This window comes from Opisthocomus hoazin, chromosome 12 (assembly GCF_030867145.1).
Source record: "Opisthocomus hoazin isolate bOpiHoa1 chromosome 12, bOpiHoa1.hap1, whole genome shotgun sequence".
In the NCBI taxonomy this organism is placed as follows: domain Eukaryota; kingdom Metazoa; phylum Chordata; class Aves; order Opisthocomiformes; family Opisthocomidae; genus Opisthocomus; species Opisthocomus hoazin.
Window position 1 is genome coordinate 2,086,539 of NC_134425.1, and position 13,504 is coordinate 2,100,042.

At 60.8% G+C, this 13,504-nt stretch overlaps 1 protein-coding gene across 1 annotated transcript in view; it reads left to right on the top strand.

The window, feature by feature from the left end:
• The first annotated feature begins 6,957 nt into the window (after positions 1–6,957).
• The window catches only part of ZFPM1 (zinc finger protein, FOG family member 1), a 41,327-nt gene continuing 34,780 nt past the window's right edge, over positions 6,958–13,504 (top strand). The window contains 1 exon segment of the mRNA XM_075433992.1: positions 6,958–7,069. Within this exon segment, the coding sequence (XP_075290107.1) occupies positions 7,030–7,069 (40 nt within the window). The 5' untranslated portion in view covers positions 6,958–7,029.

Here is a 13,504-nt window from a genome sequence, read left to right on the forward strand (position 1 = left end):
CTGCTGGTGTCCTCTGTAAAATGGCCGCAGGAGGACGTTGGTGCTACTGCCATCACCTTGCAATCATTTGCAAAGCAGTAAAGCAATGGAGCTTCTCAACGGTGAAGATGCTCGTGCATCTCCTCCTCCCCGCTGCATCTTCCCTGGGCCCTACTCAGGGTATGAGTGTCTTGTCCCCAAGGCGGGGGGGGGAAGACCAACCAACATGATGGTGATGGTGATGACCCAATTTGGTCATCACCAGTTGGTGATGGTGATGGCCCAATTTGATCATCATCAGTTGGTGATGGTGATGGTGATGGCCCGATTTGTTCATTACCAATTGGTGATGGTGATGGCCTGGTTTGGTCATTATCAGTTGGTGACGGTGATGGCCCAGTTTGGTCATTACCAATTGGTGATGGTGATGGTGATGGCCTGGTTTGTTCATTACCAATTGGTGATGGTGATGGCCCAGTTTGGTCATTATCAGTTGGTGATGGTGATGGTGATGGCCTGGTTTGTTCATTACTAATTGGTGATGGTGATGGCCTAGTTTGGTCATTACCAATTGGTGATGGTGATGGCCCAGTTTGGTCATTACCAGTTGGTGATAGTGATGGTGATGGCCCGGTTTGGTCATTACCAATTGGTGATGATGATGGTGACGGCCCAGTTTGGTCATTACCAATTGGTGATAGTGATGGCCCAGTTTGGTCATTACCAGTTGGTGATGGTGATGGTGATGGTGATGGTGATGGTGATGGTGATGGTGATGGTGATGGTGATGGTGATGGCCCGGTTTGGTCATTACCAATTGGTGATAGTGATGGTGACGGCCCAGTTTGGTCATTACCAATTGGTGATAGTGATGCCCAAGTTTGGTCATTACCAGTTGGTGATGGTGATGGCCCAGTTTGGTCATTACCAGTTGGTGATGGTGATGGTGATGGTGATGGCCTGGTTTGGTCATTACCAGTTGGTGATGGTGATGGCCCAGTTTGGTCATTACCAGTTGGTGATGGTGATGGTGATGGTGATGGCCTGGTTTGGTCATTACCAGTTGGTGATGGTGATGGCCCAGTTTGGTCATTACCAGTTGGTGATGGTGATGGTGATGGTGAAGGTGACGGCCCAGTTTGTTCATCACCAGTTTGTCCTCAAGCTGACCTCTGCCGACACAGCACTGAGATCTGAAGGTAGGAGGCTGATACAAAGCCGGGCATATTATATTCTTTAATTACTGTTGCAATCAAAACATTTAAACGCTGTCAATGAGAGATAGCTCCTAACCGCAAGCTAGAATCCTTGCCACTTGGGGCTTGTAACTAAAACTGCAGGATTAATTTGATTAATTGATAGAATTATTTTCCAAACTACTCTTTTGTTTATGGAGGCTTAAAATGCTTGCCGCCTGCACCCTCCTGGTGTGTTGCAGAGTGGAGATAAAGTGGCTGAAAATAATTAGTATGGCTTAATTTAGGGAAAAAAATAACCTCAAAAGAATTTTGCAGAAAATTTAAGGCAGCACATTCTACTTTGTTTTGGCAGGAAATATTGCGGAGCTGGAAATGGGACTTTTATGTTTTCCCTCCACTATATTTCACCAGGGCTGCAAATCTCCAGGGCAGGGGAGCGTTTCGTGCCTGGTTGGTACCGTAGCTCTCCCGCACCTCCAGACTCAGAACCGGGGCACCTGGAAATGAAGTTCCCTGGGACCCCCAGGTTTGCTGCCACGGCTGGGACGCGTCCCCGGGGCCCGGGGCAGGGTGAGGGTCCCAGAGCAGCTCCCACCTTGTTGCAGCACAGGCGACGAATCCTCGCCTCGGGTACCGCTCCCTCCCGAGCACTGCTCCCCGCCGAGACGCCGGCGTCATCCCCACAGCTTTTAAGGCTGAAATACTGAATTCTTCCCTTTTCCCCACTAAGTGAGAATGGGGTTTTTTTTCCCCATAGTCTCCCATGCGCGTCCCCCTCCCGTGGTCTCAGTGACCCCCCCATCCATCAGCTCCCTAAAGCCCCCGGGATTGCCGAGTCCTGCGTTATCCGCCAGCGGTTGGCACTTGGAAGACTGCAGGCCCCCGTGGACGTAATTCCAGCCAGGAAGGCAAAGCCGGGCGGCTTCTCCCGGCTGCAGATTAACTCGCTGCTCAGTGGGTGCATGGGGGGGGGGACACCCACGAGACATCCGGGGGTCCCAGGGCTGCACCCCGCCGGGACGCACGGCGGCTCTGCACCACCCTTGGCCCCAATCCGCACCCTTCACGATGTTGCATGGAGTCCCTCAGGGGATTTCTTGGCCTCTTGCCACCACCCTAAATTTTCCTCCGGCTGCTGTTTGCTCTTCACAGAATCACAGAACCACAGAATAGTAGGGGTTGGAAGGGACCTCTGTGGGTCATCTAGTCCAACCCTCCTGCCGAAGCAGGGTCACCTACAGCAAGGTGCACAGGACCTTGTCCAGGCGGGTCTTGAATATCTCCAGAGAAGGAGACTCCACAGCCTCCCTGGGCAGCCTGGGCCAGGGCTCCGTCACCCTCAGAGGGAAGAAGTTCTTCCTCGGGTTCAGCTGGAGCTTCCTCTGCTTCAGTTTGTGCCCGTTGCCCCTTGTCCTGTCGCTGGGCACCACTGGAAAGAGCTTGGCCCCATCCTCCTGACACCCACCCTGCAGATATTTGTAGGCATTTATAAGGTCCCCTCGCAGCCTTCTCTTCTTCAGGCTGAAAAAGCCCAGTTCCCTCAACCTCTCCTCATAGGGGAGATGCTCCAGTCCCCTCATCATCCTCGTAGCCCTCCGCTGGACTCTCTCCAGTAGCTCTTCATCTTTCTTGAACTGGGGAGCCCAGAACTGGACACCCAGCCGGCCTTTCTTCTTAGCCGCACACCCGAGTTTCTGAGCTGGAGGTGCTTTAAGCCTCTCAGTGCAGCCCAGAGGATAACGGGATCCACCACGGTTGTCACGCTGCTAGCAGGGGCTAAAGGTTTTTAATTTTTTTCTTTCTTGTTCTTGAGTCAAATCTGGCTGTTCCTTGCACAGCAGGAATTTAAACCCCGGCTCAGCCATCCCCCCAGCCGCATGTGTGTGATGGGGACCACACGTGCCCGCGGGCTCCTGCATCCCTGATGCTGAGTTGCCCTCAGGCAGGGAAAGCCCGAGGCCAGGGGGGCTGCAGGGTGTGGGGACAGCAGCTTTGGGGGAGCCGGGCAGATGACACGGGAGCCACGCTCCTGCCTGGGGGCTGTCACCCTGCCAGCAGCGTTACCCCTCGAGCTGCAGCCCAATTTCGCTGCCTGACCCTCAGGGAGAGAGTTCGAGCACCATCCCTAGAGCAGGAGGTCAACGAGGCGGGGGGAATAAGCACTGAGAAATCCCAGCCTTGAATTTGGGATGCGGGGGCCGCTCCTCTGCATGTTCCCACGCGGCTTCAGCAGCATCCAGCATCATTTTGCGTCACCTGTTTTAACCCAAAAACCTTCGTGCTGCCACCGTAGCTCCCGGGAGCCCTGAAATCCGGTGGCAGCAGCAGCATCTCTGCACGGGACATGCCCAAGCAGCGGACGAACGTGCCCAAGCCGTGCCCAAGACATGCCCAGGCCATGCCCAAGCCATGTCCAAGCCGTGTCCAAGCCATGCCCAGGCCATGCCCAAGCCATGTCCAAGCCGTGTCCAAGCCATGCCCAGGCCATGCCCAAGCCGTGTCCAAACCATGCCCAGGCCATGCCCAAGCCGTGTCCAAGCCGTGTCCAAACCATGCCCAAGCCATGCCCAAGCCATGGCCAAGGGCTGAGCCGCAGGCAGGTGACAAGTGACACCGAGGGCCAGGTTCTCGTGCCGGTAGGTGGCAGGGCCCCTCCGCAGTGCGCCCAGCACCCAGTCCTGCGGGTCCCGTTCCTCCCTCTTGGGACAAAGGGAAAAAAAACCCTAAAACATGACTTTTTGCAGCTGGAAACAGCTGTTTCTGCAGCCCTGGCGGAGCCCTGCCAGGGTATGGTGGCAGCAGCTGGGGCAGCCCGTGGTCCCGCTGGCACCCAGACCCCCTCGGGGTGCTCAGCGCAGCCCCCAGCATCACCACCACCCACCCCTCGCCCGTGAAATATGGCCGAGGCAGCACCTTAGCTTTTCCCATTTACATTCCTCCGCCGACACCTCCTCTCCCCTGCGTCGCTAATAATATCACCCCAGATTAATTGGCACTAATACAAACGTACACAGCTCCATAAAAAGATGTCACCTCGCTCACAATGCGGGGGACGGCTGCTCGCGCATTATCTCTGCTCTGCAGGCGTGTAATTCACTCCTCGGGAAAAACACGCTATTTATTCTGTCACCCTATAACAATCTCACTGCAAACACAACGAGATCAGGGCTGAGGGGGGGTCTAAAATCACCCGGCCGCGCCGCTGTCACCGTTGTCACCCGTGGGTGTGCCTCGCGCGGCGGGGTGGGATGTGCGAGGTGATGGGGCAGGGAGATGCAAGGCTTGGGGACGTCCCCACGCGTTGTTTGATGTGACCGTAAATTCTCGGGCCTGGAGCGGGGAGGGGGGGATCTCAGAGGCTTTGAGGTGGTGCCAAAAAGCTCATTGAAAGGACCCTGGCAAGGAATGTGCAAGGGGAAGGACCGCAACCTGTTTGCGCCCCGCAGATGGGCTCCCCTGCTCTGTTCTGGGGGGGGGAGGACATTTGGGGGCCGTATTCCTGTCCGCTCGCCCCCAGCCTCCCCGCCCCTCGCAATTCTTGGTGCTGCATTTAATTAAGTGGTTTGTCTAATTGTCTCGGCGTAAGCAAACACACTGGGTGCTGTGAGCGGTGTTGGTGGGTGATGCCACGGGTGTGCTGGAGGAGCTGGCACTGGCCCCCAGCCCCAAAACGCCCGTGGCCGTGCTGGGAGGGGGCCAAAGACCCCCAAAAGCAGCAGAGCAGAGCTTCGGCTCCCCAGCACCCAGGCTCTGATGGAGCCAGCACCCATCATGGCTGATGCAAAGCAGAGGCCACTCAAGCCCCTGCAAAGCCGTCCCGGGGGGGCACGGGAAAGGCTCTGGACCTGCCCTGGGGTGTGATGGTCTCCAGGAAGGCTGCGAGTCAGGGCCAAACGGGGCAAAAAACTCCATCAGGATCATTTTGGGGAGCGGGCAGCCAAGGGGGGGGAGAGCAAAGCCTCAGCAGCATCTCCCTCCCTCAATGGGTTGGGTGTGGTGGTTTTTTATTTTTCCCCCTGGAACTCTTCTTAATTCTTAACTTAATTTCTTTTGACATCCTCATTGCCGGCTTGACCTCTTTACTGGAATCATGTGCTGCTTAAAACTCATTATCCCACCATTGGAACAGGAAGTTAATTAAAAACCCTTTTAAAAAAAGAAAAAGAGAAGGAAGGGGGGGAAGCACACCTCATGTCCAGGGATGGATGGAGAAGGGACGTGGCCAAGCCACCGCGCTGAGCCGGGCCGTGTCCCCGCAGCCCCCTGCTCCCCCAGTGATCCCCCAATTGCATCACGAACTGGGGAGCACCGGCCGTCACTGCCAGCAAGCCCCCTCCCAGCTGAGAGCGGCCGTGGCTGAGGGTCGGATTTGGCAGAAACGGGTATTTTTCACAGAATATTCCCATCGTGGAGCCAAAGCATAAGCGGTTGCTGTTTACCCCCCAATTAGCCCCAAAATCGCCGCCCGGCTGCATGCTGGTAGCGAGGAGCGGCTGGGGTGATGCCGAGGGGGACCCCGGCATCCCTACACCCTCCCCAGCACGCCCCGGGGTGTGCCCCCACCCCGAGCTGGGGTCACGGTGGCCCTGGGAGTCCCAAGCGAGACTTTTTGTCCCATCTACAGACAAGCAGCATTTTAAGAGGAGTTTGGGGGCTCAAAGAGAGGCCCCGGGGTGCTCATTGAAGGGTTGGGGGAGGGGCGGCACAGGAGGGTTTGAGGACCTCCAAAGGGTGCATTGGGATCCCGGGGGGGGGGGATTGAGGTCCCACGAGGGGGCATTGGTGACCCCGTGAGTGTTTAGGACCTTCCAGTGGCAACTGAGGACACAGAGGGAGATTGGGACCTCAAAATGGGATTTGGGGGACCCCAAAAGAGGGGCTTAGGGACCGCACACAGGGGGCTGAGGTCCCAAAAGAGGGGCTTGGAGACCCCAAAGGGTGGGTTGAGTCCCAAAGGGTGGCTTGGGTCCCAAAGGAGGGGCTTGGGGATCCCAAAGGGGGGTTTGGGTCCCAAAGGAGAGGTTTGGGGACCCCAAAGGAGGGTTGGGGTCCCAAAGGAGAGGCTTGGGGATGCCAAAGGAGGGGCTTGGGGATCCCAAAGGAGGGTTGGGGTCCCAAAGGAGGGGCTTGGGGACCGCAAGGCGGGGGCTGGAGTCCCAAAGAGAGGGCTTGGGGACCCAAAAGGGGGTGTTGGGTCCCAAGGGAGAAGTCTGGGGACCCCAAGGAGGGGTTGGGGACCGCGGGGGGTGGGCAGGGTAGGACCCCAAAGGGGTGGGGGCCAGCGTCCCAAGGCAGGGGGCCGGGGGTCTCACGAGAGCGTGGGGACCCCAAAGCGGGGCTGGGGACACGCGGGAGGCCGTCTATACCCCGGGGGGGGGGGGGGGGGGGGGGGGGGGGGCGCCCGCGCCTCCGCGCGGATCGGGCCCCTCGGGGAGCCCCGCCCTCTTCCCCGCCCCCGGCCCCGCCCCCCCGCAGCGCCCGCCCCGCCCCGCCCCACCCCGCGGCGCCGACGGCGGCTGCGCCATCCGGTGGGCGGGGCCTCCGGGGGGGAGGGGCGGGGGGGGGCGGTGGCCTATGGGCGGCCGCGGCGGTGCGCGGCGGGGGCAGGCCCCGCCCCCGTGGAACGTTCCGCGGGTTTGATCGGCCGCGCTGCCCCATTGAGAAAAATCCCGCGGCGGCGGCGGCGGCGGTGGCGGCTCCGCTCCGCCGCGCACGGCCCGGCCCCGGCCCCGGCCCCGGCAGCGCGGGCGGGCGGGCCGGCAATGCGAGCAGCCGGGGGCCCGCCCGCCGCCACCCACCTGCCGCCCGCCCAGCCGCCAGCCGGGGCGCCGGGCTCGCCCCTCGCCGAGCGATGTCCAGGAGGAAACAGAGCAACCCCCGGCAGATCAAACGTGAGTCCCCGGTACCGGCACCCCGCGGCCGCCGGCTCCCCCCTTCTGTACTCCCCCCTTCCCCCCCCTGTTTATTTTTTGGCACCACCCCCCCCGCCGGCAGCATCGGTGTCCCCGGAGGAGCGCGGCCCCCCCCGACCCCTCCTCAGCCCCCTGACCCCCCCCCCCCCCCCCCCAGCCCCCGGTACCCACCCGGGACGGCCGCGGTGGGTGCCCGCTCCCGGCCGCTCGCTTTGGCCTCGGTCCCCGCCGCCTCCCCCCCTCCTCTGCCCCCGGCCGCCTCCCCCCCGGTGTCTCCGGTACCGGCTCCCGATGGGCGCCCCGATAAGGCTTTAAAATATTCCGTTCTGCAAGTCCCGTCGTGATAACATCGCTCTGTCGGGACGGCCTGAAATTGTGATCTTATCTTCCCACCCACCCCCCCCGCCCGCCTGCCTCCCATCCAGCGCCGTGAGCCGGGGCGAGGGGCTCCCCAAACCCCCCCTGGGTTCCCCACACCCTCACCTCCTGGCACCCCAGCAGCTCCTTACCCTGGGTACGGCACCCTCACCCTGCCAGGGGCTCCCCTTTCCGTAGGGGGACCCCCCACTCGCCATGGGTCCCCGCTGACCGCGCTGGCCTCGACCCTTTGCCCTGCGTGGTGACCCCCTCCCTGCTCCCGCTTCGCACCCCAGCCCGGGTGGGGACGGGGCCGTAACGTCCTGGGCTGACAGCGGGAGGGACCACCGTGGGGTATCCCATCCGCGTCCCCCCATCCGGAGGGTCCCGTGCCCCGCCACCCCACCCCATCGCCGCGATCCGGTTTCGGTCCGGCAGGGTTCTGCCTGCCGGGCTGCGCTGAGAAATTCTGCCGAGTGCTGGAAGTTTTTCGGCGATGGGCTTAGCTCGGCGTTGCTCCCTTCCCCTTGGGGGGGTGTGTGTGGGGGGGGCTTCTTTCCCCCTCGAGTCGATGGAAGCCTGCGATAAGAGCGAGATGGGAGGATAGGGAAGGCTGGCCACCAGGTGATAATCGAGCTTTATCTTTCTCTCGAAATAATTGCAAGGCTGAGTTGCACCTACCTGTTTCCCTGCCTGGGGTGATTGCTCTGGTGATAAAGCTCAGCTCGACTTTTACCCGGGTAGAGTTAAAAATAGTCCCAGCTGCCTCCTATTTTTTTTTTTTTTTCCCCTTGGTGAAATTTTTCTCCTTTAGCTTTATCCAACTTCCGCGGCTTGATTTCGGCAAAAAGCCCGGCTGGCCGGCGATCCCTCCCGGCTCGTTAAACCGGGAGCGTTCGGACCGAAAGCGAGCGGTAGCATCGCAGCCGCCGACGCGCGCGTGGGGAACGCGGTGACAGCAGGACGCCCGTCCAGCACCCACCGGCGTGGACCTTGAGGGAGGGGGACACAAAAAACGGGGCTGGCTGAGGCCGTGGCGGCTTGGCCGGGCGCAGGCTGCTCGTATCTCCTTCCTCTGCTGCTTTTCTGCAAGAGATGTGAAGAAATGATAAAAGTGGGAGGCTGATCTCAGGGCCGCCGGCGATGGCCAAAACTGATTAAAAGCTGAAAGCTTGGAACCCTTCCTGTATGTGTCAACACGAAAACAGTCATCAGAGGCGGCGAGCGCGCCGTGCCGCTGCCTCCGACGGCTCTCCCCGCCGAGGGAAGGTATGCATGAATCAGGGCTCCCGTAACCAGACTCCTCTCCTGTACAGACCGGACCTGTTTCCACAAAGTCTATCCTTTATATCATCTCGGCTGGAGCAGGGAAAAAAAAAAAAAAAAACAAAAAAAAAAACAAAAACCTCCTCCTGATCGCTATCTGCTGATTTTATTTTCCGGGGTGACGCTACGTGCTCGCTCTGGCCTCGGCTCTGCTGGGTGCTGCGTTGATGTTTTTTTCGTGGAGCTCGATGCGATGCGCGATAGGGGAGATCGCCGGGAGAGCGGGCAATCGCCACGAGCGATAAGGCAAAGATCAGGCACCGGACTGTATTTAACCGCCTGCTTTGACCACCTTCTGCTTCTTCCTTGCTTCTTGGGCTGGAGCAGTGGGGGACGGGGGTACCAGTGCGGAGGGGTCCCTCCGAGCCCCCCTCCTGGGGACACCGGTGGGATGCGGTGGTGAGGCTTGGGAAGCCGATCGCATCGAGATGGTGGCATCTGACAGCGGAGAAAACACCCGGAGCCTTCATGGATTGAATTTTGCGGGGTGCCTGCCCAGAGGGGGGGGACGGTTGCTTTCAGCCCCCAACTCCACCCGTGGCTGTTAAAACCCAGCAGCCTCCCTGCAGCTGCTGCTTCGTAGGGGGGGGGGGGGGGGGGGTTCATTTTTCTTATTTTTTTTTTGTTGGTGTCTGTCTTTTGTTCTGCTGGTAGATAGATGTGAGGGGCTGATAGAGAGCAGGAGCTGATCTCCAGCCCCGATAGCCTGGCAGATTTATTAACTTCAAAGCTGGGAGCGCGGGCGCCCGGCTGCTGAGCGAGGCCGCTGGCAGCTGCCTGTGCGTGCGCTCGCAGCGCCGGGGCTTCCGATGGGGGAGGCTGATACGCGGGAGATGGATCTCATCGCGCCGATGCGCCTCTCCCTCTGCTGCCGTGCTAATACATACCTTATTATTTTATATATTTTATTTTTTCACCCCCCCTCCCTATGAAATTAACTGGAAGCGAACATTTTTGTAGTAGTTGTAGGGTGCTTGTGGCTTTTTTATTTCTTTTTTTTCCTTTCCCCTTTCTATTCTGCTTTCAGCTCCGGTAGATCTGAGCGCCCGATAAGCGCCGAGGCCCCGATCTCCATCCTGATAGAGATTGCCAGGGCAGATAAGGGCCGCTTATCTCTCCCCACCAGACCGGAGCAGCTTTCACCACAACAACAAACACGGCAAAGAGGGGCGAAAAAGGGGCTCCCAACAATTTGTTCCATCGCAAACGCGATGAACGCGGGCGCTTTAATTATCTGATGGGGGAGGGGTGGGGGGCAGCTGCGTGTGTGTTTTTATTTCTCAGGGTGGTTGGTTTGTTTTTTTTTTGTTCTCCCTCCTCCGTGCGCGCTGCGAAACGAGCTGGGCTGAGAAGCCGAGCTCTCCCCGGTGCCTGTTATCAGCTGCAGATGTTGCATTGAGTTTGATGAGAGCTTCGACTTTCTTTTTCGATCGTTATCTCCCGTTCTGCTCTGCGGAGCAAACGCACGGGCTGGGGTGGGGGTGGAAGGCATAAGCACCCTCATATTTTTGCGTGTGCATTTAATAACGATTAGATGGTGTCAGATAGCGAGCGTGATCTGCGCTGTTAAACCCTGCCGCCCCTCGATGGGATGATTTGGGTTGGCTTGGTGGGGTTGTTTTCTTTTTTTCCTTTCCTCTTTTGGCAAGCTCGGCCGCTCCCCGGTCCCGCGTGGGCTCGGCGGCGGTGCCGGGGAGGGGGTCGCGGTGCCGGGCAGGGGGTCACGGTGCTGGCCAAACCGTGGGAGCCATCCTTCCCGGGAGCTTGGAAAAATTGCATTTCTTATAAAGGCGACAGTGGCCAACCCGACGTCTATTTTTAGCGGCGGCGTGGCGAGCCGGTGGCGTGGGACGCTCCCGGCACGCCTCCTGCCCTCTCGCTGCGTCGCTCCGTTCCTTTCCGTCCGGGCAGGTGACTAACTGCCTCCGCCACCTTGGGGGGTTGCTTTTTTTCCCCCCCCCCCAACCTCCCACCGCTCTGATGCCGCTGCGCTTTTCCATCACTGCCAGCCTCCGTGCCTCAGTTTCCCCATCCACAGCTGCTGGGGAAGGGGTGGTCTGGGTCGGGGTGGGCGGCGGGGCATCTGGGGAGGCACGTTACCCTGGGGTGGGGAGGGTTCTCCGCCTGCTCCCCGAGGATGAGCTGGGTGCAGGCAGGGTTTCCCAGCTCCGCTCCGAAACCGGTATTTTCTGCACCTCCCCAGGGGCTGCCTCGGCGTCGCAGCCCCCTCCGTGCCCCGCTCCCGGCATCCCGGCGTTGGCATCCCCGTGTCCCACATGTCTGCTACTCCCACGGGCGCTGCCTGCCTGCCAACCCCTCCCTTCTTGTGCAAACCCCCCCCACCCCGAGGCGTTTGCCAGCCCTGACTCGGTGGCACCCCGAAGCGACGGCTCCTCGGCGCTGGCGGCAAAGCCCCGTGCCACAGCTGTCCCCGCGGCGGCTCTGCCCGTCCCAGCTGCTGCCGGCCTCGTGGGATGAGCGGGGGTGACAGCGGGGTCTCCAGCAGGTGAGGACCCACCGTGGTCCCAGGGTGGGTGACGATGCGATGCCGGTGGGACACATCTGGCAGAGCCGGCAGCCCACCGCAGTGAGCTCTGCTGGCTGTCACCCTCCGTCTCCCACCGGTAACGTGGCAGGGCTGCAGGAAAGCCACCCTCCTGCTCGGCGCGGGGTTCGGACCAGCCGCGGGTGATGCTGGAGGACGTTTCTCTTCCTCTTCCATGGCCGCTACTCCAGTGAGCATCGTGAGGGTCCCATGTCTGGGAGAGGGGTCAGCACCCTGCTCGGCGGATTGTGGCCGAGGGGACACACAGAATCACAGAATGGTTGGGGTTGGAAGGGACCTCTGGGGGTCACCCAGCCCAACCCCCTGCCCAAGCAGGGTCACCCAGAGCAGGCTGCACAGCACCGCGGCCAGGCGGGGCTGGAATATCTCCAGAGAAGGAGACTCCACAGCCTCCCTGGGCAGCCTGGGCCAGGGCTCCGTCACCCTCAGAGGGAAGAAGTTCTTCCTTGGGTTCAGCTGGAGCTTCCTCTGCTTCAGTTTGTGCCCGTTGCCCCTTGTCCTGTCGCTGGGCACCACTGGAAAGAGTCTGGCCCCGTCCTCCTGACCCCCACCCTGCAGATATTTAGAGGCATTTCTAAGGTCCCCTCGCAGCCTTCTCTTCTCCAGGCTGAACAAGCCCAGCTCCCTCAGCCTCTCCTCGGAGGAGAGATGCTCCAGTCCCCTCCTCATCCTCATAGCCCTGCGCTGGACTCTCTCCAGTAGCTCCTCATCTTTCTTGAAGTGGGGATCCCAGCACTGGACACAGGACTGCAGATGGGGCCTCCCCAGGGCAGAGCAGAGGGGGAGGAGAACCTCCCTCGCCCTGCTGCCCACACTCCTCCTCACGCACCCCAGGATCCCATTGGCCTTCTTGGCACCCAGGGCACGCTGCTGGCTCACAGCTTGCCTCGGCCTCTCTCCAAAACAATATATCCATCTGCAGGGCTCTGGGCTGCCCCGTGCCACCAGCCCTGTGCTCTGCCAGCCATGGAACATCATGGCTGTCCCACTTGGGTGCTCCCCTCCGTGCTGCGGCACCCTGCGAGCCCGTTTCGGGGGACCCTGCTTGGGGGTTTATCCCCAGGGTGGCTCTTCCCGGCCATTCCCCTCTCCACACCGGGCAGGGAGGATGCGTGCGGGATGCTTGGAGGGCAAGTGGCGGATCCAAGGTGGCCACAGCCGTGCGTGGGGCACCCGGCGGCGCGGCAAAACCTGTTCTGCCGAGAGCCGCGGCGAGCGTCCCGGCTGTCGGGAAGGCGGCGTTGGCAGCCGCACCGGCGAGGGAGGCTGCGGCGGCTTTGGCAGGCGGCCGCTTCCAGGGCCCGTGGGCGCTGGGGTTGGGTTGGTTTGTGTCTGCTGCTGCTCCTCTCCCACCTCCCATGCCCCTGGGGACACCCCCGCGCTGCCCCCTCCTCGGGCACCCCGAGCGGGCGCGGAGCCACAGCGATGCCCGCACTGTGGGGACCGTCCCCAACATCATCTGGAGTGCTGTGTCCAGTGCTGGGCTCCCCAGTTCAAGAAAGATGAGGAGCTACTGGAGAGAGCCCAGCGCAGGGCTACGAGGATGAGGAGGGCACTGGAGCATCTCTGCTACAAGGAGAGGCTGAGGGAGCTGGGCTTGTTCAGCCTGGAGAAGAGAAGGCTGAGAGGGGACCTTAGAAATGCCTCGAAATATCTGCAGGGTGGGTGTCAGGAGGACGGGGCCAGACTCTTTCCAGTGGTGCCCAGCGACAGGACAAGGGGCAACGGGCACAAACTGGAGCAGAGGAAGCTCCAGCTGAACCCGAGGAAGAACTTCTTCCCTCTGAGGGTGACGGAGCCCTGGCCCAGGCTGCCCAGGGAGGCTGTGGAGTCTCCTTCTCTGGAGATATTCCAGCCCCGCCTGGCCGCGGTGCTGTGCCCCCTGCTCTGGGTGACCCTGCTTGGGCAGGGGGTTGGGCTGGGTGACCCACAGAGGGCCCTGCCAACCCCAAACATTCTGTGATTCTGTGATCCCACACCAGAGCAGGAAAGCCACCTGCAGCTGGGATTTACGACTCTGGCTCCCAGCTTGCGTGGTTGGGCAAGGTCTTCTTCTCCGTCGTGAATCACGAGGCCGTCCAGCAAGCTGCAGGTTCGCCTTTCGCCGGGTTGCGAGCCGGCCAGCTCGGCGTGCGGGGCTTGGGAAGGAAGCAATGCTTTCCCCG